Here is a 25,013-nt window from a genome sequence, read left to right as displayed (position 1 = left end):
TGAACTTCAATATGATTATATGAAACCTCAATTTCTTGTTCTGCTTGTAATCATGATCAAGTAGATTCTATGCAAAGAAATAGGAGATGTTACCATAAAGTTTTTAAATGTAAGTTGGCAAGCAAGCATAAATGTCATGCCAACTTGTTTCTTTTGTGTTGGAAAAAGTATTTATTCTTTGACACAATGGGATGGTAATCTTTTGAGTTGGACAAGGTATATCTTTTTGGCACTTAAAGTTTTTAAGTCTAAGTTGGCAAGTAAGCATAAATGTCTTGCCGACTTGCTTCTTTTGTGTTGGAGAAAGTTTTATTCTTGAACACAATGACATGATAATCTTTTGAGTTAGATAAGGTATATCTTCTTTGACACAATGACATAATAATCCTATATATAGTAGAAGTTATAGAGGAGTTTCATATGACCTTATTGTTAACAAAATTGAAATTGAGGATAACTTGGAAACTTCCATAAGTGTGTTTTGAAGCCAAAATTGAATTATTCTTGCTGTAAGTATTAATGGTTGCTTTTGTAAAATTGTTCATATTAATGTTTTTCTATTGGTATTCTTTTTTTTTTTTTGGATGAATTTTTCTATTGGTATTCATAATCCATAGGTTACTTTGCTTTCTTAATATTTGTCTTATAGATGTTAAATGTACTAAGATTTTATTGCACTTGACACTATATATTTGTGAGGGATATAAATGGGTTAGTTTATATAGACTTTACTATAATCAGGGCTAAAGAGAGTTCCCATGAGTGAACTTCTTCCTCAATTTCTTATGTAATGGTGTACATGGATCAAGGTGGGTTTGTATGACTTTTTATCCTGATTCGACCTACTTGGAATGGAAATTTCCAGCCCCAATCTAACCAATTTAAACTTGGATTTAACCTACGCTCGCTGCCTGGATTGTCTTTCACCTGGAGAGTTTGTTAAAGGGTAGTGTGTACTCCTTACTTATATCAACTAGTTATTTACGTGTAAAAACTTGAACTTCAATATGAAACCTCAATTTCTTGTTCTGCTTGTAATCATGATCAAGTAGATTCTATGCAAGGAAATAGAAAATGTTACCATAGAGTTTTTAAATCTAAGTTGGCAAGCAAGTATAAATGTCATGCCAACTTGCTTCTTTTGTGTTGGAGAAAGTATTTATTCTTTAACATAATGACATGAAAATCTTTTGAATTGGACAAGGTATATCTTTTTGGCACATAAAGTTTTTAAGTCTAAGTTGGCAAGTAAGCATAAATGCCTTTGCCGACTTGCTTCTTTTGTATTGGAGAAAGTATTTATTTTTTGACACAATGACATGATAATCTTTTGAGTTGGATAAGGTATATCTTCTTTGGTACAATGACATGATAATCCTATATATAGTAGAAGTTATAAAGGAGTTTCATATGATCTTATCGTTAACAAAATTGAAACTAGGGATAACTTGGAAACTCTCATAAGTGTGTTTTGAAGCCAAAATTGAATTATTCTTACTATAAATATTAATGGTTGCTTTTGTAAAATTGTTATATGTATGTGTTTCTCTATTGGTATTCATAAACCATAGGTTACTTTGCTTTCTTAATATTTGTCTTATAGATATTAAATGTCTTAAGATTTTATTGCACTTGACACTATATTTGTGAGGTATATAAATGGGTTAGTTTATATAGACTACTATAATCAGGGCTAAAGAGAGTTCCCATGTGTGAACTTGTTCCTCTATTTCTTATGTAATGGTGTACATGGATCAAGGTGGGTTTGTACGACTTTTTTATCCTGATTCGACCTACTTGGAATGGAAATTTCCAAGCCCGATCTAACCAATTTAAACTTGGATTTGAACTACGCTTCCCTGCGTGGATTGACTTTCAGCTGGAGAGTTTGTTTAAGGGTAGTGTGTACTCTTTACTTATATCAACTCTTTTTTTTTTTTTGTAAAGCGAAACCTGAACTTCAATATGAAACCTTCCATTTCTTGTGCAATCATGATCAAGTAGATTCTATGCAAAGAAATAGGAAATGTTATTATAAAGTTTTTAAATCTAAATTGGCAAGTAAGTATAAATGCCTTATCGACTTGCTTCTTTTATATTGGAGAAAGTATTTATTCTTTGACACAATGACATGATAATCTTTTGAGTTGAATAAGATATATTTTCCTTAACACAATGGCATGATAATTTTATATATAGTAGAAGTTATAAGAGAGTTTCATAGTAGAAAGTTAGTATTAAATAATTTTGTTTAAAATTTGAAATAAATTAAATTAATAAATTTAAAATAAATAAATTTTCAAATTATTGTTGATAGGTATTTAATTGTGATACTCAAATTAAACTTGTTTGTCAACTCTGGACCTAATCCAACCCCACACATGCATCTAAAAAATCACATCAAATCAAGAAAAACTAACACAAGAACACTGACTTTTTAAAGTTCTTTTAAGATTTTTGTTATATTAAAGTGTACCCGTTAGGAATTTAATGGACTTCACGGCATTGAAAAATGTTAAAAACTAGTAAAACTCGAGTCTCCTGCAATGAAAAAAGACTCAACTCAAAGCTTAACCAGTGCAAGTACACACACACATGTTCAAAGTGGAAGCAAAGTGAGACATTAGTTCGAAGGATCCGAAGGTTATTAGATCCTGTTTCTTTAAAAAAAAAAAAAAAAAAAAAAAATAGAACGAAAGAGATGGGAGTCCCAAGTCCCAATTGAAACAGTAATAGTACTCAAAACTCAAAAGTGTTTCACTCATAATAGTACTCTCTCTCTCTGTCCACCTATTCAGTGCTTCCTAAACCTTTCATTTATAATACTTTCTCTCAATCACTCTCTCTCTCTCTGGAAGAAACACGACCCAAGAAGCCCTTTTTCTCTCTCTCTCTCTCTGCATATACACAAAGCACAAACAAACACATTTTATATAAAATTAGTACTATAAAATAATACAACTACATAGCAAAAACACACACACACATAAACACGCACAAACCCTAGAGAAAGAAAGAGAGAAACTTGTTTGAGAGAGTGGTGGTGGGGATCAAAATCAGATATCTCTTTCTCTCTCTTTCTCTCTCTTTCTTCAAATTAAAGATAAAGTTTTTATCTCTATACAAATGCCCGAAACACACCCACCAGAGAACCAGCTAAACGGCGTCGTCGTCGGAGGACCCAACACCCCTTTGGTCCTCGCTTCCTCCGATACAACCACCACCACCACCACCACCACCGTCGGATCCAAGCGCCAGCGCAGACCCAGCGTCCGATTAGGCGACATCGGTGGAGACCAACCCTACGATTCCCACGTGCGCCGCACCGCACACAATCACACCCACAACAACAACAGCAACATCATCAGCAGCAGCAACAACAACAACAACAACAACAACATCAGCAACAGCAACAGCAAGCACTGGAAGCTCACTATGAAGGACCCCACGAACTCGAACTCGAATTCTAACTCTAATTCCAACAACCCCATCTCAGGTAAAGCTTCAAAGACTCGAACTTTATTGCATTTAAGCTCTTCTAGTGGCGGTGGTGGTGAATTTCATGATAATTTAGATGTGGATGAGCGTGAGGGGAACTTGGATTCTGTTGCGATTGGGAGCTGGAAGGTTAAAGATTCGAAAAGGCGAGGTCTTTCTGCGAAAAGGGTTCGATCCAATTGGGTTTCCAGGGCTGATGAATGTGGTATTGTTGGTATTGGTGGTGGTGGGGTTGGTGGGGGTGTTGGTGGTGGTAGTGGTAGTGGTGGTAATGGTAATGGTGGAGCTGGTGTTGAAGGTGATGAGAAATACAGTGGGGGTGAAGATATTGATGATGGGTATCGAGAATTCGATGTGGAAAACTCGGAAAGTCCATTGAAAGAGCAAAGCCCAATTCATTCTCTTGAGAATTTGGGGGTGGATGGGAATGAGAGGGAATTGGTTTATAGGAGACCCTTTAGAGGAGGAGGAGGGGTTAGGGAGAACATTGATGGGGTGGAGTTGTCCGGGCCGTCGGATAGTGGTGATAGGAATGAGAATGGTGGAGGTGGGAGAAGAGGGAAGTGTGGAGAAGATGGTGTGAGGATTTGGCTTAATGGGTTAGGCTTAAGTAGGTATGCGCCGGTGTTCGAAATTCATGAGGTGGATGATGAGGTTTTGCCAATGTTGACACTAGAGGATCTCAAGGATATGGGGATAAATGCGGTCGGGTCAAGAAGGAAGATGTATTGCGCAATTCAGAAGCTTGGGAAGGGGTTTTCATGAGCTTTTTAAAATGGAGCTTTTTGCTTGTGTTTGTGTGCGTGAGTGTGTGTTGGAGAATGTAGGGAAAATTTCACAACCATGGCAATGTAAGATGCAATCTAAACCATTCTGAGCCTTTAGTGTATTTGCTCTTTGACTCTTGGGGTAGTATGATTAGGTTATTTTGTTAGTGTTTTTCTTGTTGCACTCTATGCCTTTTTTAATCAAGTGCAATTTCTGGTATATATTGCCCTGTTGATTTTGTTATAGTAGTTCTGGTTATTTTTAATAAGTGTGAGACAGCATGTGGAAATGTCCAGTGCCAAAGCAAGAAAATTGCTAAATGATTAAGCTAGTTCGAAGTTTTTTTTTTTTTTTTTCTCTTTCTTCACTCATTCCTTGTTCTCTCAGAGAATGAAATTTATGAAGCTGATGATGAGGTATATAGAATGATTTCCCTTGCATGGACATGTCATCTAGTGATTGTAATCTGCTTCTCTCTAGGATGATAGTCCTTAATGTTAATCTGGAAGTCTATCATTTAATAGCTCTTTTGGTTTTCTGATGTTGATGATTTTGAACTCGAATACTTGTTGTCAGTTGTTAAACAGGAGAAGATATTTACTTTGTATTGCTTTAAGTATAGTCGTCAATTCTATGCTGTCCAAGTTCCTCAGATATCTGTTCCTCTGTTTTCCTTATCTTTCTTCAGAAGGTCTGCCCCTGGTATCTTGATGTTTTAATACCATACATGAAATCAATTATCTGCAGCTACTATTTTGACCTCTGGGCAGAATATCACGGTTTAATGATGATTCTCATGAAACAGAGGTTTTATCTTGGTCTAGTCGATAAGTTTTTATTGATTAGAATTTATTTGTCAGAATCATCTATAGAACTGGTCTTGGCATGAGCTAAGCGTTTTAGATGGAGGCACAAGGTGTATTGTGTAGACATCCTTTAATTACCATCTTTTATTGTGATGGAGGCATTTTGCGGACTTCTAGAAATGGCAGATATCGGTCAATTTTTGTTGGCAGAAGTTGGAAGTTATGCATTAGGTGTAGGTTTATATCTCAACTTGTACCTTATTTGTTAATGCTGCTATGTTTGCTACAGAAGCTTGTGGAGTATTGGCATGTGTTTAAATGCTTTGAAGATATGTTTAGGTTACAGATAAAAGTTGGCAAATGAAAGATGGTTGTGGTGGGTTGGGTCAGTGTCATTTACTACTAAATCTAGGATTCTAGTTCACAACCTGCTTAAGCTGTGGAGCGGACTGCTTTAAATGATTGCAATTGTAGTTTTCATCCAGGGAGATTTAAGGAATTTAATGACTTGGGAGATATATTCAATTTTTCTAGAGGGACATTTTTTTCTTTTTACCAAGGTTAATCATTCAGAGATTAATACGTATACAAGATGAGAATATATCCTCTTTGTCAAATCAAGTAGCCAGGCGTGTTCCTAAGTTGAATAATTCATAAAATTGTTGATGTGATGTAGAGTTCTGTGATGCAAGAGTTGCATAACAATTCAGATATCTGACATCAAAATGAAGAAATGACACCCTCTCTAATTGAATGAGAAGGTATTTTTATGTATCTAATATATGTATTTTCTCTCTTATATCATGTGGATCTCACCCAATGCAGCTCAGATACTATGATAGGATAAAGGTATATCATGGGTTGGGTATATGCATCCTCTCTTAGTGTGTGGATTCCATGGTTGTGGAATACACACTGTGAGAGGGATGTTGCATTTATCTAGGTGTGGTCCGGCTTGGGTCTAGTGTCCTGAGCACTGGACCTGATGGGATGCTACCATCTGTTTAGGAATTGCCACTTGGGAGCATCCTATTGGGTCCAATGCACAGGACACACTGGACCCAAGCCTCTCATATGAATGCATGAGAAAATTATTGGAGATGATGTATATGTGAGATGCATGAGCATTTATTATTTTTTCTTTCATATCTGACTTGTCATGGTTGCTGCTGGTGGTACCAAGTTTGCGTCTTTAAGCTTTTCTTAATTTAATTTCATCCAAGGAAGAAAAAAATTAACACTGAAAAGCCCTTGGCTTACCATGTAGAGGATGTGAAGTGAAGTGAAGTTGCAGTGTCGAGTCACAGCTTTGGAACTAAGACGTCCCCAAACCCACTCAATCAACAGCAAATCTTTTATATGATTGAATGATAATTATGACAGGGTACAATGGTTTATGTGTGGATTATGGTTTTGTGTAAAATGGTGTTTGCCCTATGTTTTTCACAAAGGTGGTAGTGCTGTTGCTGTGTGAAAGCAATAATTGTTGTTCATTGGCTACAATGGTGGTGGTCATGGTGAACAGATGCGATTAGGAAGATGACTATAAATAATCGTTTTGAATGAAAATTTCATTCCACGAAAGATATTTAGGCCCAGCAAGTTACTATTATCACCAATGGTTTAGGTGGGAAAATAGGCATTCAATAAAAATTATCACCAATGTACCTAATTCATTAATGAAAGACCATTCACAATGATCTTGAAGACGAGATTTGTGCGTCTACCATTACATTTAAGCGCTTACAAATGCCAACCACTTATCAAAATTTTATCTCTTACATTTGTGACTTAAATTATTACAGAAATATCTTTTCGATGGAGGTCAATCTTGGCCAATTCGAATCCAATTTGCGCTTCCCACGTCCACCTTTTTTTTTTTTTTTTTTTTTAAGTAGTGCCTGAAGCACTGGAACATAAACAGGAACATAAACAGTACACCAAGGCATATGAACAGTAAAAAATAAACAGTAATTTATTATTTTTATTGTTTTCAGTTTTTAGCAAAATAAACAGTATCTAAACAGACACTAAAATCTGTCTTGACCATTTCACAAGATGGTGGGATTGAGCCATCAATGGCCCATCCGAAGAAGTTCCTAGTTCAAGTTCAAACCTTTATAAATGCTCTGAACCTAATAATTTGGGCTTCTAAGCCAGATAATTACACCTCAAGGAAGCAAAGCACCCTCGAAATTTTACAAGAACATCGAATATGAATCAATGAAAAGGATTACACCTTCACCACCCAAAAAAAAAAAAAAATGTAAAGGATTACAGCTTTGCCTGTACATTAAATAACCAAAATCTCATTAAGAACACACATAAGGAAGACTTTGAGAAGACCCCATTGAAGAGAATAAATACAAAAGAGGAATTATCCAGATGACTGGACAGCTACAAACTTTTTCTTTGGATTGAATACAACAATCCCATCACAAAGAATATACTTTACCATCGGTTTGATCAGATCTAAAGCTCCATAAGACTCCTGACGAACTCTACCTAAACTTCAAATTATTCAATCCATCTTGATCATGCCCTTCTCTTGCTGCTGCTTATTGGGCTCAGCAGGGAAATATTTAATACCCACTAAGTCACCAACTCGGCCGATAACCTGCAGCCAGAAAGAGAGTGCCATTAATGTTAAGTCTCAAGACACCAGAAAAGATTAGTCCTTGACAGTTTTCATCAGTTTTCATAAGTGGAATCCATACAGTGACCAGACTTGAGCAAAGAGTTCTTCAAATTGCATGTGAGCTTGCAATTAATCTAATGGCATTGGCTTTGCACCCTGATACCAACTAATCAGATTCTATTCCTGGGACGGTCCAAACTTCTAACACTAATATTAATGATTCATGGTTCAGGACTGTTCACCTACATGAACTTTTTGTTTAATAAAAAACAAAAGCAAAATTTTTTGCATGCCCAAAAATAAACAAAAAAAGAAGTTAACAAAAATGATAAGCAATTGCCTCTAATTCGAACACAACTTGCTTTGGTAGATGTAGTGCACTTGAGATAAGCTTATTAGGTATTGGGGGAGAAGACTGCTAGGAACATGGTTGAAAATGGATATAAATAGGAAATGAACTCCATACTGAAAGATTACCTCCAAGGCCTTCACAAGATCTTCCTTGGTATGAGAGGCCGATATGCAAATTCGTGCCCTGGCCAACAGTAATGGGGTAGCTGGAAAAGCAACTGTCACAACAGCCACCTGTGATGCATAATTTCATATTGATACTCAGTCTTAAATTTAAAAAAACTGAATATAAACAGAGAAAGTACCAAGGAAAAAAAAAATCACAATTTAGAAAATCCCGTCTCATGGAATTTATTTATGAAAAAGTTTGAAAATGGCAGGCAGAAATGCAGATCTTGGTGAAAAACTCACATTCTGCTTGAGACATTCCCGGGAAAAGGCAGGGATTTTTGCTGGATTGTAAAGCATTATAGGCATTACAGGAGAATCATTGTCTCCAAGAACCTCAAAACCCATCTTCTGCAGCTCTGATCTGAAAAAATTGCTGTTTTCACGTATTCGTGCAAGTTTCTGAGCGCCTTCATTACAGAAAAAACAGATCAATCAGAGTAATTGAATGTGAAGATTAAAACTGAAGTCCTGCAATTAGCAGACCAAAAAATCATATGCAGATAAGGGATAAGAGCCCTTTTATACCTCTACTAGTACCATCCTCTCCAAGTATAACTTTTATGGAAGATATGATCTGTTGTGCAGCTGGAGGAGATATCGATGTTGCATACAGATGAGCAGGACAAGTGTACTTAAGATATTGTATAAGCTCCTGCAAATGACCCAACAAAAAAACTCTGGTTTATTGACTTGTCAATTATATTTTCTCCAACCCCCACATTGGAAAAAAAAAAAAACAAAGAAAAATGTGAGTAAAAAACCTTGGATCCAGCAATATAACCACCACATGATCCAAAAGATTTTGTAAATGTTCCCATCATGATATCTACATCAGCAGTGTCCACTCCCAACAGTTCACACACACCTCTTCCTGATTTTCCAACTGCTCCAATGCTATGAGCCTCGTCCAAGTAGACATATGCCTACAAGAAATACAAGAGAAGTTTATTCAAACACAAATTATATTATAAGAATGTTGATCTTGACAAAAGACAAGAACAATTGTTTGTAAAAAGAATCCAAAAAGGAATAGAGAATAAAAATAAGAGAAAAATTATGTATAGGCTATAACTAGTATGTCCTAGCTTGTCAATCCCATCCCCCCCACTTGTCACACAAACAAGAAAGAAAAAAATCACAAAAGTCGAAGGTAAACACTTACAACTTAAAGGTTTAAGTAAAAAAATTTATGTTAGGATAGGAGGAAAAATCAAAGTTGAGTTCTCTTCAAACATGTAAAACTTTGAATTACTAATCAGTATATGATGTTTAAAGCTCCAGTGTATATAGGTTACCATCTAAAAATATCACCTTATACTTTTTGCATATTGCAACAATCTCAGGAAGCTTGCAGAGTTCCCCTTCCATACTGTATATTCCCTCCACAACGACAATAATCTTCTTCCAAGGTCTATGGGTCCTGGGTTGTCCGTCGGCAATTTGCTCTCTCAAAACTTTCTCCAAGTGCGATGGTGCTAAAAAGTGATAGCAAAGAGAATTGTTAAGATGAAAACACTCACACATTCATTTCCAAGGATATGCTCATGGGAAAATCAGAACCATAAGCAACTTACTATTATGTTGGAAAACTCGAATTGTAGCTCCTGAGCCCCGAGCACCATTTACAATTGAGTTGTGGTTTAGCGAATCACTAATTATCAACCCTCCCTGTTGGATGAAAGCAGTTAACAAATACAGCTCCTATTTGAACCTTATACACAGGGTGCTCTTAAATGGTTAAGTGCAAACCTTTCCCACCAGGACTGGAAGAATGGCAGAGTTTGTGACATAACCCATGCCAAAGACTATGGCAGCTGGCTTTTGAACAAAGCTTGCGACGCACTCCTCCAGTTCAGTATGCAATGTTGTAGTTCCTGATGGGAAAATGCATTAGTACTTACTGATATACGTAACCAGGTACACATTGCAAAGGCATTTGCATACCTCCATCCACACGAGCACTACAAGTACTTGGGGAGAACCTTTTTAAAGACTCAATTGCACGGGGTGTGCAATATTCATCAGATGCAGCAAAACCTAGATAATTGTACGATCCCAAATTGAGACACCTACTTTTCTTTGTGGTTCGCCTGCATGTGATGTCGTTAGTAAATTATTCCAGTGGGAGTGGGAGGGAAACTATCATCTTAATAAATAGTTCTCAAAAAATTTATTGACAGCTGTGTTCATTGTAAGATATCAAAAAGTATTAGATGCAAAAGGTTTAAAAACAAAAACCAAATACACACACGTGTGTAGTAAAATACAATAAGATGCACATAAGCTAACAACTAATAGAAACGTATAAGCTTTCCAAACACAACAAAAGACTCACTTTAGTGTCTTATTGTTGTCATTGGAATAACGCTCCACCACATCAAACCAAGCATCAGGTGCACTTGCTATGGGTCGTCCAAAACAGTCCTGCAATTTGTAGAATAGAAGGAATATTAAATCTGATATTAATCTCCTCAGAGAAAACCTTTTATAACAAGGTAACAAAAACCCACAGTTCTTTTGAGGAGCTAGTACATCAAGGCCACAGTCACACAATTGACCCTATCTTGTTGTAGTTCAGAACAACGGTATCAAAAATAATACTTTTTTTGATAATTCAATAGTTGGGGGTGAAAGAGATTTGAATCCTAAACGTCTCCGTTGAAAATACCAAGAGATGCCAATTGAGCTACAAGGCTCTTTTACTAAATTTATTAATAACCCAAGTCTTCCAATTGTATCTAAGAAAAATTCAAACTTGTGAACTACAGCTATCCAACAAGAGCTACAAATGCAATCCCCAAATAACCGAATCCGAAATTTCTTTATGCCTAGGCTAAATTATGGTTAATTTACTTCTCATTGTACATAACATGCACGTAAAGCAGCTAAATTTACACGAATCATTTAAAAATGAACAGTTTTTAATAGCACAAAAATTTGAACAGTTTCAAAATTTAAAATTTCTTATGCTTCATCCAAATAAATCTGATTTAATTCACATTGCACAAAAAAAAAAAAAAAAACACGTAAAGAAGCTCGATTTAAACGAATCATTGAGAATCCAAAATATATATATATATCAAAAAAATCAAAGTTCTTGAAATGAAACGAAACAATTCAATATTTTTATTGAAGAAAGCCTAACCTGAATACGAAGATAGAGACGACGAGTGTAGAAATCTTCGAGTCCCAAACAGATCGGCGCGTATCCCTAAGCACACAAAAAATCAAAATCAAAATTCAACATTTTCGAAACGAAAAACGAAGTAAAATCAAATCCGTACAACGATTCAGAGAGAGAGAGAGAGAGAGAGAGAGACCTGAAGATTGCTAGCGCGGCACCAATCGAAGATTTTCCTGAAGAAGTCACGGAACTGACCGAAGGCGAAGAGCAAACCGTAGCTGAAGTAGGTGGTCAACGCGGTCAAATACGGAATCTCTATCATTTTCTGGCTCAGAGAACTGTACCAATGGCGTCTCTGGATCTGAGGAATTAGATTGGAAAGTCTGAGAGAGAATGAGAGAGAAAGAGAAAGAGAGAGAGGGAGATTGAGAGATTGAAGAAAGGATTGGATTCTGTTGACCAATCCTCTCTCTTTTAGATTTTGAATTTTTTGGATTAAATTTTTTTGACTTTTGTATGTGTTTGTGTTAAAATTTTCTTTTAGATTCTATGTTCTTTGGAAAGGTGAAGGAAGGTGGCCAAGGGATTTGTGCTGGTCTGTTTGGGTAAATTGATGGGCTGGGCTTTGAGAGGCGCACTTGAAATATCAACTTGTTTGATGATGTGGCTGACTGTTTGGCCCACCTACATTTTGATCCTAACTTAGGGGTGTCTAGGACCTGCTCGATCCACCGGAATCGCTCGACCCGCCGCCACTCGAACCGAAAGCCGACTGACTCGAGCACCACTGCGGTCAATGACAGTTTTGTCTAACAAAACCCGACCCTTGTTGGTTCGAGTTTCGGTTTCACTTTTCTCAACCCGCCGGAGCCAACCCGACCAAAGAATAGGTAGGTTTGTTTGATTTTCTTCCTTTTCTCTCTCAGATCAACCTAGTTTTAGTGGAGATCTACCTTTCTATGCCAAGATTTGGTGGAGATCTCAAGTTCTTCACCTAGATTTGGTGGAGATCTCAAGATCTCCGTCCAGATCGAGTGGAGATCTTGAGTTCTCCACCCAGATCCGGTGTAGATCTCGAGTTCTCCGTCCAGATTGGGTGGTGATCTCATGATCTCTATCCATATCCGGTGATGGTTGATCATTTATCATTATTCTCTTAGTTTTGAGCGAAACAATTCGACTCGGGGAAAATCCGACTCGATCGAACCTGTAGGTAGAATCGGTCGGTGGCGGGCCCGTCGACCTACCACTCGATGGAATCTGGTCGGTTTCGAGTTGGGCACAAATCCAACCCGGATTGACCTATGGACACCCATATCCTAACTATATTAACAAGTTACGCTTAACATTAGCTTAAAAAGCTAGATTTTTTTACTATTTAGCTTATTTTTGTTACTATTGATGGGTTCTATTATACTTTTTGGTATTATTCATGAATTCTACTATATTATTTCAGCTACTTTTTAGCTTTATTTATAGTACTTTTAGCTATATAAGTTCTTTCCAAACGGACTCAAAATGCTCCTTTCAATTTTCCAATTTATTCCTCACAAATTGAATTAAGTAATAACTTCAGTCTCAATTTCAATCTCAATCTTAAAGGTTAGAAAGAGATAGAGACGGCAATTCGGCGATAAGGTAGAATTTAGATAAAGGATTTTTCTCTTTTTATTATTGGTTTTTTTTTTCTGGGGGGTTGGTGGGGGGGGGGGGGTAACTCCATGTGAAGGAGGAGCTTGATTGGATTGGATTGGATTAGGTTCTGCAGGATGGGTGTGGCGGAAGTAGTATGTCATTTCATCTCTATCTAAGTGACATAGACACGTTTATGAAATTAGAAAAAAAGATGAGAGAGAGAGAGAGAGAGAGAGAGAGAGAGAGAGAGAGAGGTGTTTTGAAATTGTATACTAGGATATGTATAATTTTTTTTTAAAGGGTAAAAGAGACGGTTTAGAGATATACCATGGTGCCTTATTCTAAAATGAAATTCACTTCTTCTAGACTTTATAATTTTATCACTTTCTCTTTTAATTTTCACTGCTTTTGGTTGACATATAGACTTCTTTGATTTCGAATGTTATTTTTAGTTATTTGATTTGCTTTTAAACTTCATATCATTATTTGCTTTTTAAATCACTTTGAAAATTTTGACTATAAATACACAACTTTGTATGTTAGATTGTGCTAGATTAGTTTATAAAAAGAAAAAAAAAATTGTGCTAGATTCTTTTGTTTTCTTATTTTTGTCTTGAGAATAAAAATAGGTTTGCTTTGGAAATTTTGGATTTATTGTGCTATGCTTTGGATAATTTGATAGTTGAAAGAGTGAGGATTTGAACTCTAGATATATCCGTTAAAGATATAAGAAGTGCTAGCTAAACTACGAGACTCTCAGCAAATCATATCACTTAATAATTAGTGATTGGGAATTAACAGCTAATAAGCAATCATTATTGCTCAAAGTTGCAGTGGTATGCATATAGGAATTCTAAAAGGATTATAACAAAAAATTATAATAAATTTTTTTTTTTTTTTTTTTTTTTTTTTTTTTTTTTTTTTTTTACAGTAGCAACAATATGTCTTATTACTATTATTGAAAATATATATTAAGTAACATAAAATTACTTTTTTTAAAAAGTCTCAAATGGACAATTAACAGCTAGGAAGATATGACAACAAGATCATCAACAATAACAACATGATACTGATTCCAAATGTGCAAATAAAGCCAAAGAAAAATTAAAATCCTAATATGCTGATAGCCTTAACTACATTCTCATTCAACTTACTGTGTCACATACCTTTTTTGTTTGTCAGACTCTCAATCGATTGCCTATATGTATGTAATGGAAGATGAAGGTCTAGCATGAAAGATAAGAGCCAGTCAGGTTAGCCGAAGGAGCTTGCCTATAAACCACGTAAGGGCTTTATATCAGGCTACTTACTCACATTCATTCTTTTTTTTTTGAAACCCTGCAGTGAATGTAGGCAAGTCATCCTTGGCTATCAGACATGACTCTTTCATTTTCATACAAGACCTCTCTTCCTCTCAATGAGCTCGATGCTTCAATGCTTCATTCCAAGGTCTATATTTATGGGCATCCAAAAGTGGAGGATAGGTTCGAATAGCTGCCTAATTCACCTCCCTAGCACCATGTATTTGACTTCCCTTATCTCATTTTAAAAGATTCAACTATCAATGTACCTATTACAGAATATATTCTCCTATAAACAATGGGCCAACAGTGCCCCATCAATGTTGATCCTAATAGCTACATGTTGTTTGCTGCATTAAGGAAAATGGAATGATGAAACTTGGGAAAAGAAAGGTCAAAAAGGTGCAAAAGACTCACTCTTTTACCACCCACCTAGCATTTTGGTGAACCACTTGTAATGAATCAGTTCATTTGACCATGTTCATCAAGTCTAATCTACTCATCCGCATCTTTGTACAGTTTTATAATGTTTGTTCCTCCATATCTGTAATCTACTGGTGTTTGTGCATTTCCAATTTAGTGAATTCCAATGCCCGTTAGACTTTAATAAAAGAGGATCTTCTCCATTTGATTTGACTTCTATTTTACTATTAAGATAATTTCTTCACAAAAGGTCACAAAACTTCAGAATTTTAAATGACATGATACTAGATAAAGTTTTAAGTTTATAACATTTAATTTGAACCATGAAATCGTTCCATTTCAAAATGATCTAATACATAATGTTTCTAGAGGCCATTTTCAGGTCTCTTAATTTGTAACTGAAATGTTAATTTAGATAAGTAGGTTTTGCAGAAGTGGTCCATTGCATGTTGTGTTGGGCACCCAATACCTGGTCAACTAGAACCTATCCAAATCCATCATTTTCAAGTTGCCTGGCTGACATTCTCATAACCCTTAAAGAAGGAACTTGATACCTCACCTGAACAATATTCACAAAATCTCTTACCGTAAATAATTTCAATGAAGTCAATATTTAAGGCCGGGTCGTGTTAACGGATGCTCTTAAAGCAATTGTTAATAATCCATAATAGAAAAGTTTTGACATAATTTTCATGGGAAATGTAAAATGTTGTCAACAACATTTATTGTTTTATCATTTTTCCAATAAAATATTTTTGAAAATGATTCCTAAACCAATGCCTTAAGGATTATGAGAATGGTTTCTAAAAATGTTATAAAATGATTCTAACATTTCCTTTTTAAGGTTTGAAGATAATAGAAAATAATAAGATGGTTAAGATTAGACACCTATAGACCTTTTATTTGATCCCTTTTTAATGAGAACAATTATTCCGATACTAAGATCAACCGATGTCAAATGTCCACGTAATTAATTGTCAATCAATGCTTTTTAGAGTTCTACCACACCATCAACTCAAAAATATTGTTCTGTTTGACTTAAGATGTGTCACCCTCGCAATATGTCCTCAACTGTTGGATTTTCAATCGCAGTGCAGTGAGGATTCTATATATGCATTATTCCAATCTTCTTCATTCAAAAAGTAGTCCCTTGAAGACCTATTCTCCTTCACTTGCATTCAACTTTATTTCATTTTGGTTCTCCTATGAGCTGATAAGAAGTATACAATGTACTGTATATGATATGGTGATTGTCGGCCAGAATGGCAAAATACCTCTTTCGCCGAAATTTCCCAGCAAAATGCTCCATATCTAAAACTATTTAAGGATATGCTCCTATTTTGAAACTTGATTTTTAGAAAATTGAATTTCAATGAAAAACTCTATTTGCCGAAAATCAAGTTTCTTGAAAAATCCTGCATGGAACTCAAGTTCCATGCAGGATTTTTTTTTTTTAATTTTAATTTGATTGCCTATAACTTGATTTTCACCAAATTGATTTTTTCATTGAAACGCGATTTTTAGAAAATCGAGTTTAAAATAGAGGTATATCTCTAAATAGTTTTAATTAGAAGGCATTTTGCTAGAAAGTTTCAGCGAAAGAGATATATTCCTATTTTGGCCGATGATTGTCTAGTTGGCAACCCCATTTTCTATTTTTGCATTTAAGAAAAACAAAAAAGCCCATCATTTATTTTCCTGACTTTCTTGTGTAAGAAACTTCTTGACTTCAATGTTTTTTCCACCCTTTTAAGTGGCAATATCTTCTGGGTGTAGAAGGAATTGTGATAACACTAGATCTGGGTCAGGCTATCAGCAAACTTTTGAAGATTTTAGATCTTAGCAATATTAGTAAATAAAAAAAATAACACAAAAATTTATGTAGTTTGGCAACATACCTACATCTAAGGGAGTGTATGGTTCCAATATCATCGCTTATCCCCGAAGGGACTAAATCCAAGGGAGCAAGCAGTAGAAAAATTCACTATTAGAAGATAAAGAGGTTTACTTATAAAGAAACATTAGCCCTATACATTGACATTTCTTAAATGTGAAATTACAATGACTTTTCGTTGCTCTGCTACTCTCCATACACTTCGTCCATGAAGCCCCTAAACTAGAAACCAGTGTTACTTCTCATTCATAATAAGCCACTATCTCTATAACACACCAAGGTAGAAAAATAATCATGATTCAACTGCTATTCTCATCATATAAGAATGAAATATGTGAAAATTAGTTTGTGCAGAAGAGCACGTACACCATGAATTATAAGGGCATACAAGTCATGTTTTAGAGAGTTTTTTTTCATGGCAAGGTTAAGATATATAAAGGCGAATATAATATCATGTTTAACATAATTTGTCATTTCTTATTTAGTAAAAGATAATTTTAAATAACGCGGTATCATGTATACTCTTAAATTCCGAAAATTAACTAAATCAAACCATGAAATGGACCCCTCCATTTTGAGCCAAATTGAGAGGATTCTAATCCTTTCTACTTATAGGCACGTTGGACTGAGCACACTCTGGAAGCAAACTATAAATCATTATTCTAACCATAGGCTAGCCTATCCCAATATGAGCTGTGTTGGATTATATGTGAAGCATGTTTCTGGTTCTACCATAAGTAAAAAGCATAATTTATGGGAAGGATAGACTTTTCTCTCAAATTGGTTTCAAGTAAATTCCTCCAATTAATAAAAGGACAATTTAAATGACCATCCATCGATACAAACTTAGCTCAATTCTTGAAGTGTTGTCCTGTATTCCCTTACCTAAATTCAAAGAGTAGTTGCATTGCCATCATGAGATGAATATTGGTGGAGGCAGAATAAGGATTCCAGAAGTCTTAAACCCAAATCCAAGGTGATAGGAAAAGATTGATTATTGATTCTTACATATTCCACTTTGTGCCACTTAGTTCCCTGCCTATTTGAGACAATAAATGACCTATTTATATGCAAATGTTCAAGCTAGGTGGATAGTTTATTAGTAAATAAAACATTACAACATGTATTACATGGCTAAGTTATTACCAAAACACTTTCTTACCCAAGACCAAGTTAAAGCACGAATCAATGAATGTCTGTCTTTCTAGGATAACTTTTATCTCAATCCCTCCCAAGTCATTGTTTTAATGGCATACCATAAGTATTAGAGTGTGAAATCAAGGAGGCAATATCTTCGAGCTGCCTTGATCTAATATGTTCCTAAAGTCCTACACTCTTGGTCAAGAACATATGGAACTTTATTTTCCTATTGCTGGTATTTCCAAGAAGCCAAAAGGCATATAAATTGTGCATTTAGATTGAATTGGATGCTAATTTTTCTTATTTTGCTAAAAATGGTTAAAGTATATTTGTACCAAAAAAGGTAATGTTTAAAAGATTGAACACAATAAATAACACAAATAAGTTCTAGAAAAAACTAAACCAAATGCTCATATAGTTTTATATATATATATATATATATATATATATATATATATATATATAATATTCCAATAATTCCAATATTCACTTAGTTACTATTACTTTCCCTGTTAATAATGATTCTTTGACTAAAAACGATGAAACACTTTGCTTTTGTTGGCCTTTGGAACTTCTTTAAATTTACATTCTTAGAAGAAATATATATATATATATATATATATATATATATATATATATATATATATAACTGAAGCTTTTGTTGACACCATAATTTTTCACATCAGCACAACACAATATTTAAAAAATTAAAAGCCACAATATTTGCCACTAGTTATATTAAAAGACATTGCTTGGAAATTCGAAAAATGCTGTCTTTTGAAAGAACGGCAAGTCACAAGCATAGTCTAGCTAAGCTAGCAGCCACAAGGCCCACAACCCTTGATGGGTTTCAAATATTGAGCTGAAAGAAGTAGATGACCCAGTTAAGTTTTCACTTGGGCTGATTTGAAACTTGGGCTCGAATTTTCAAATACAGCCTCCGTAAACCATAATCATTCCTATAAAACAGCCAAAAGCTTCCTATTAGTTGATGGGCATTACCCTTCCAGTACCCTTCTTTTTTTTTTTCTTTTTTTTTTTTAAGAAAAAGAAAAAGTGACCCGCCGGTGTAGTCATTGTCCCAAGCCATTTAAACTCGAATTTGACATGGTTAAAGACTATTTAAGTAATAATAGAACTTATCATTACTCGAACTCACAACTTTATACTTACAAGGTGATGAAATACAAAGACTTTTTAGCACTAAGTCATTTCCTAAATGAGGCGGTCTTTTACTGTCTATTTCAATACAATTTGACCTTAGAGGGCTTTTTTTTTTTAATATATATAATAATAATAAATTTTACTTCCAAACTAATTTAGAAGAAAAGTCATCTTATTCATAATATGTAATGATTCATAAAACCAGACACATGAACATTTGGTCACATGACATATATAATGAATTATGCGACTTATTTAAATAATTTAATAATTAAGATATGTGATTTATTATAGATATTTATTGTTTTAATGAGCACCGCATAATAGGTTTAAGGAGGTTGTACTTATGAAAGGGTCAATTAATTAATTCTTTGTATATATGATGCACTAAACCTTTTATTTGTTCCCATCAAAGAAAAGAAAACCCTTCTATTTTTTTTACTTTTGCAACTTTTGGGAATGAGCTGTGCAAAGAATTGATGGAGTAAATATTTCTAAATTTTCCAAGTCATTCTCAAAGTCGTTGAACTAACCATATAATAAATTAGCTACTTTTTGTCGATGAGGCAAATTGGATATCTGTTACGTTCGCATTGATGTTGACACCATCATTAAAATAGTAAACTGATATATATATCAAGTTGATTTAACCAATTGCATTTGCAGAATATAACTGGGTTTTCACTCCAAGATATATATTTTAAATATGAATTATTGTACGTAGACAGCTTATTTTGCATTGCATGACGCGTAGTTTTCACTCTAAAAAGGTTTAAAATATGAATGCTAGTGGACTTACACCTAAGGAACTCGATCTAATGCTTCTTAAGTTTCATACTCCCTTTTTTTTTAATTGAAAATTGTGTTAAGATAATTTTTAGTGTTATCCAATATAGAGTATGATTTATTTTTAAAGATTATTTTTTATTAATTTTTTAAAAATAACTCTATCTTCTATCAAGTTAAATTGAAAAAATTAAATAATTATTTTTTAACTCATTTATAATTGCTACAAAATATAAAAAGATAAAATAATTTTTAAAAAATATTACCACCGAAACAAATAGAATATTACGAATCTAGAAAGTTATAACCAATAACTAGTGACTATTTTTAAGGGTTTTTTTAATAAAAAAAAAAAATTGCTTTGTTTGGATAATAAGAAAGTACTGGGGTGGGCCGGTGGGCAAGTAGAAAGTTATAAGAAACACTCATTTTTCTTTTTCCATTCTTAGGTGAAAATGAAAAGAATCTAGAAAAATCAACCTCTTTGACCCAGTTACCACGTGTGAATGTTGATGAGACCTTCTTTTTTTTTTTTCTCATAGCTTTATTGTGTGATTGGAGCTTTTTCAAGGCTAGAACTAGAAGGTAGAAAGTAGAGCTAGCAATTGGCTTGTTTCTCAGACAGAAAAGTCTAAAAAGCATGAGCTTACGAGGAAACTCCAAGCCCTCTGAAAAAAAGTTTTCTTACACATTTTTTGCATTAAAAAATGTGCCCATAGTGACCACTAGCTTTAGTTTTTGTTCACACACGCAATGGGCTCCATTGCAACCTTTCATTGAAGGTTTTGTTGATAATGATGGAAAGGCATGGTACTCTTGAAGTAATAATTAAAGTTGTAAGAAGATTGTATCTTAGTACCTAGGTAATATATGCCCAAACCTATCTTGTAGTGACATTTTTAGTACATCCTACATTAAAATGATCATACAATATTATAAATGTCAATACCCAGAACAATATCTTATGAAAAGATGCTATAAAGTATAAAGTTATAAGCTATAAAGTACCTAAACCTGTCTATCACACACAACCATTCTTCTTGATCTTTTTTTTTTTTTTTTTTTTGAAGATTGTATAAAACTTAAGGGTCAAGTTAAACAGCAATTCCCACTTGAGTGTTGATTTTAATAGCGAGTTACTGTTCACAATAATTATCTTCTACATCTTAATTATACATATTTTGAGCGTAGTGCCCACTTGTGAGAATGATGCATACATCTAATATATATTAGATGGATGAGATATCTTAACAAAAACAACAAAATTATGTCAATTGTTTAAGTCCAAGTCGAGAAAAATGAGCACATTTGATTGAAATTAAACTATTGTAATTTTTTTTTTGAATTATATATAAAAATATATGTGTGTGTGTGTTTGCTCACACGGATACATATTCATTTCTTTTTTATCGATCAAAATTTCAAAAACAAAAAACTGTGAGGATGGATGGATTATTTGGTCGGAACTACTTTGACAGAGTGGTGAGCAATATTCAATTGCGAGCATTATTGCCTTTTTCCTTTAGAAAGGGAGCATGGTTTTTTTTTTCCTTTTACTTTGTCTTTTTGCAACTTTGTTTCATTATTTTTATTTTAAAGATTTGAACCTAACCCTTATTCTTAAACTTTCTATCCTACTTTACCACAAAAGCGTCCTCATCCGCCGAAAATGAAAGCTTCCAAGAGTTACTTTGCATTAAAATCCAATATTACTGGGATCGATATAATAACCCAATTCCGATCCACACTTAAAATATTTTTTAGTGTTGCTTTTACACCATAGAATAGGCAAGACTAGTGCGTTTAGCACTTTGCTAGGTTTACAGTTTCATAACTTATTTGTTTAAAGTAATTTTCTATCTCAATTTAAAACAAACAAAAGATAAGCTAACCCAATATATGCGGCATTTTTTTTGCCAAATTTTCAGTTTTTGTAAACATATTACCGAAAAACTTATGTTTGAAGTTATTTTGCTATGTAACCCATTTTTATATTGAGTATGCTAAACTTGAGTTTCAAGTACATGACTCGCTTGGATCTTTTAATTGAAAATACTACATCAGATGATTCGCATTTGTTTAGAACTTAAGTTTAGCAAACCCAAATTCTAAAAAATGGGCTATATAACTAAATATATTTGGATATATACTTTTCAATCAATTTTTTTTTTTGGGTGCAAAAACTAAAAATTTGGCAAAAAAAATACCCAATATAGGCACACCAGCAAGTTGGTTGCAAATTTGATCTAACATGAGAATGTGACATTTTGTTTTTCTCAGCTCACATTCTAGAACGATATCTCATGTCCATTATTGATTTCTTGAGCTTGTGCATGCATATATACCTCATCGATTTGTTAATATATATATAAAGTATAATATAATATAATATGGTCAAATGGTCAATAATTAATCTATTTGATGAAAAAATACTTATTTGGTTTGAAACAAGTGATGATGACTCCTTCATCCATAGAGAAAGTCAACTATTTGAACTGCCTCATCAATTGCACGTATCATGAAGTTTTGGTTAAAGATTTTATAGAAATATATAATTTCTACCCTACTAACTATCTATGTAATGCATGAATCATAAACGAGGAGCAAATTTTCAAACCTCTTTTCTGTACGTAAATAGTCAATACCATGTGATTAACTTATTAATAATTACGTTAGGTATGTATGCTACTACCACATCATGTACATGTGCCTAGCTAGCTATGTTTGATGAAGAAAGCTATTGTCTAAAACAATAAGTAAATACAAATGTTAAAGCATGAATTCTAGACAACTAGAAATCCTATCTTTTTCACACACGCAAAAGCTATCATTTTATTTGTTTTACAAGTGTCGAAAACTATTTTGGAAGTTAAAATACTTATTTTGAGGTGGACTTAGAGGTTTATAAGCTATCATTTTATCTGTTTTACAAGTGTCTAAAACCATTTTGGAAGTTAAATACTTATTAACGTACACTACTTCTCTCTTTGTGGACTTAGAGGTTTATATTTATAAGGTCTTTAACGTACACTACTTCTCTCTCTCTTTTTTTTTTTAAAAACACCTATCATCTATAATTATCGTTGTGTTGGATAGTATACACCTATTATTAGTTTCAGGAATCAAATTTAATCCCATTATTTATATTTAGTATAAAAAAAAATGATAAACCATCAAACATTATAATCCGAATTATTGTAAATTTATAATTCCCTCTAAAAGATAAATATATAATCCGAATTATTGTATCATCAATCTATGTATAACTTTTAAAATTTTTTTTTTATAAATATAATTAATTGTACTTTTACTTAATTTATCTTTTAAATAAAATATGCTAAAAAATATTAATAAATTTCTTTTTAGTGTACGTGAGAGTTAATATCGATCAATATGTTATTTTATATATGTACCTTTTACTGTCAAGAGAAGTTTCAATTGAGTTAAGGTAAATCAACAAGGATAAGATAAACTTAAGTAGAGATCAATACAAGTGGAAGATTAATCATTAAAGACCTCCCAAATGATCAAAAGTAACAAAATAACCTCCAATTTCGTTAAAGTAAATCTTTTTTTTTTGGGATAAATACAGCTAAGATAAACTTAAGCAGAGTTTAGTACAATTGGAAGATTAAAGTCCTAATAATCAAAATAAAGAATTATCCATTGGTAAAAATCAAATTCGAGAGAATTTTAACTTATAGCGTTCGTTTTTTATAATATTATTGAGAGGAAAATCAAAAATTAAAAAACGCATACCCTTGGTATGATAGTCACTCCACAAGTACAAGTGCTTGTGGGGTGTAGGGGAGCAAGACCGGAATGCAAGTCTCTAAAAAAGAGTTTCACACAAATATATACTTAGATTAGACTAAAGTATAAATTTTATCTTGTATAAAAAAAAAAAAATAATAATAATAATAGAGCCTCTGAATGAAGCAATGTACATAAATGCATGAGATTATTAATTGTTTAATACTAGTGAATACACGTATGTATGAAACTCATAATAATTATTTTATTACCACCATGCTTCCCCCGCCAATTCATTATTGCTCCAGGGAAAATTAATTTATTCGCACATTGGTACTCTAATAATATTTAATAACTTCCAGTAAATAAATAAAAGTCAAGTCATCAAATTTTGACGGCAATCAATTTTAAAAAACAAAAATAAATATTACATACTATATATGTATTAAAAATGATAGAGCCCCTAGATGAAGCAATGTACATAATTGCATGGGATTATCTATTGTTTAATAATAGTGAATATACGAATGCATAAAACTCATAATAATTACTTTATGAATTCTACTAACATGTAACCTAAAAGTACATAATAATATATATATTTTTTTAATTTAATTAAAAATTAAAAAAAATTTAACAATTTTTTCAATTCCAATAAATTTTTTTCAAAAACAAATTTGTTACCGACCCTTATTTTATTTTTTTTTATTTTTTTTTTGGTAAACAAAAATGGGGCGCTTATGGTTGTATTAAACCCTCGGACAGGGCGCCGCGGTTTTTTGATTATTTGTTCCGCGTGTGAGGATCACCTCATTGCTGAGAACACCCCCTCACTAAGGATGTCCACCAACAAAAGACCGTTAGTAAGACTCGAACTCAAACCTTTCAAGCAGGAAAGCGAGAGCCTGACTAACTCAGCCAACCCCCGACCCTTATTTTATTACCACCATGCTTCCCCCGCCAATTCATTATTGCTCCCGGGAAAATAAATTTATTCGTACATTGGTACTCTAATAATATTTAATAACTTCCAATAAATAAAAAAAGTCAAGTCATCAAATTTTGACGGCATTTAATTTGATTTACTTTCGTGTAAAATGAAGAAGACGAGACGATGCTATTAATTGCCACGTAACATGTTACCATGTTCATCATAACTTTCTGTGACAAAACACAGACCACAGACCAATGATTAGCATCAATTATAGCAATCTGGCGATTGAGGATGGGCTGTGAGGAAGTCTGGGGTGTGAGGTTTGGAAGAGAATAGGTGAGCCTAGGAAGTTTCGCTATCCGATCTGTCACTGAGGAATGGATGGACCAGTATTGTGATTGGAAAGAGTAAAGGGCATGGACCCCAATCCCACCTCTTAAATTATATAAAAACTGTGACCTCTCTGACTTGCCTTTCAGCTCAATTTCCGATTTGCTTAACAAACCTCTTACTCTCACTTGCATTCATGTGCGTTGCTTAACAACTCTCTTATATAAGCGGTGATTGGATTACTTTTTTTTATCCAAGTCCTAGTAGTGAGCTAATGTGTATCTAAGTCCTAGTAGT

At 33.7% G+C, this 25,013-nt stretch overlaps 2 protein-coding genes across 2 annotated transcripts; one reads left to right on the top strand and one right to left on the bottom strand.

The window, feature by feature from the left end:
* The first annotated feature begins 2,839 nt into the window (after nucleotides 1-2,839).
* On the top strand, nucleotides 2,840-4,485 carry LOC142632132 (uncharacterized). Its single transcript, XM_075806547.1, has 2 exons — nucleotides 2,840-3,496; nucleotides 3,575-4,485. Exons 1-2 carry the CDS (start codon nucleotides 3,127-3,129, stop codon nucleotides 4,261-4,263), a joined length of 1,059 nt encoding a protein of 352 aa, XP_075662662.1. The 5' UTR covers nucleotides 2,840-3,126; the 3' UTR covers nucleotides 4,264-4,485.
* A 2,809-nt stretch (nucleotides 4,486-7,294) lies between these two features.
* Nucleotides 7,295-11,914, bottom strand: LOC142631740 (long chain base biosynthesis protein 2a). Its single transcript, XM_075806031.1, has 12 exons — nucleotides 11,553-11,914; nucleotides 11,378-11,443; nucleotides 10,568-10,656; nucleotides 10,177-10,322; nucleotides 9,982-10,106; nucleotides 9,807-9,900; nucleotides 9,544-9,707; nucleotides 8,994-9,155; nucleotides 8,758-8,884; nucleotides 8,473-8,639; nucleotides 8,188-8,295; nucleotides 7,295-7,689 (listed from the first exon to the last, which is right to left on the bottom strand). The coding sequence occupies exons 1-12, from the start codon at nucleotides 11,676-11,678 to the stop codon at nucleotides 7,594-7,596; spliced, it is 1,470 nt and encodes a 489-aa protein (XP_075662146.1). The 5' UTR covers nucleotides 11,679-11,914; the 3' UTR covers nucleotides 7,295-7,593.
* Between the last annotated feature and the right edge of the window lie 13,099 nt (nucleotides 11,915-25,013).

Source organism: Castanea sativa, chromosome 4 (assembly GCF_040712315.1).
Source record: "Castanea sativa cultivar Marrone di Chiusa Pesio chromosome 4, ASM4071231v1".
Lineage (NCBI taxonomy): Eukaryota > Viridiplantae > Streptophyta > Magnoliopsida > Fagales > Fagaceae > Castanea > Castanea sativa.
The sequence above is the reverse complement of the archived record's forward strand: the minus strand, read 5'-3'. Positions and strand labels throughout refer to the sequence as shown.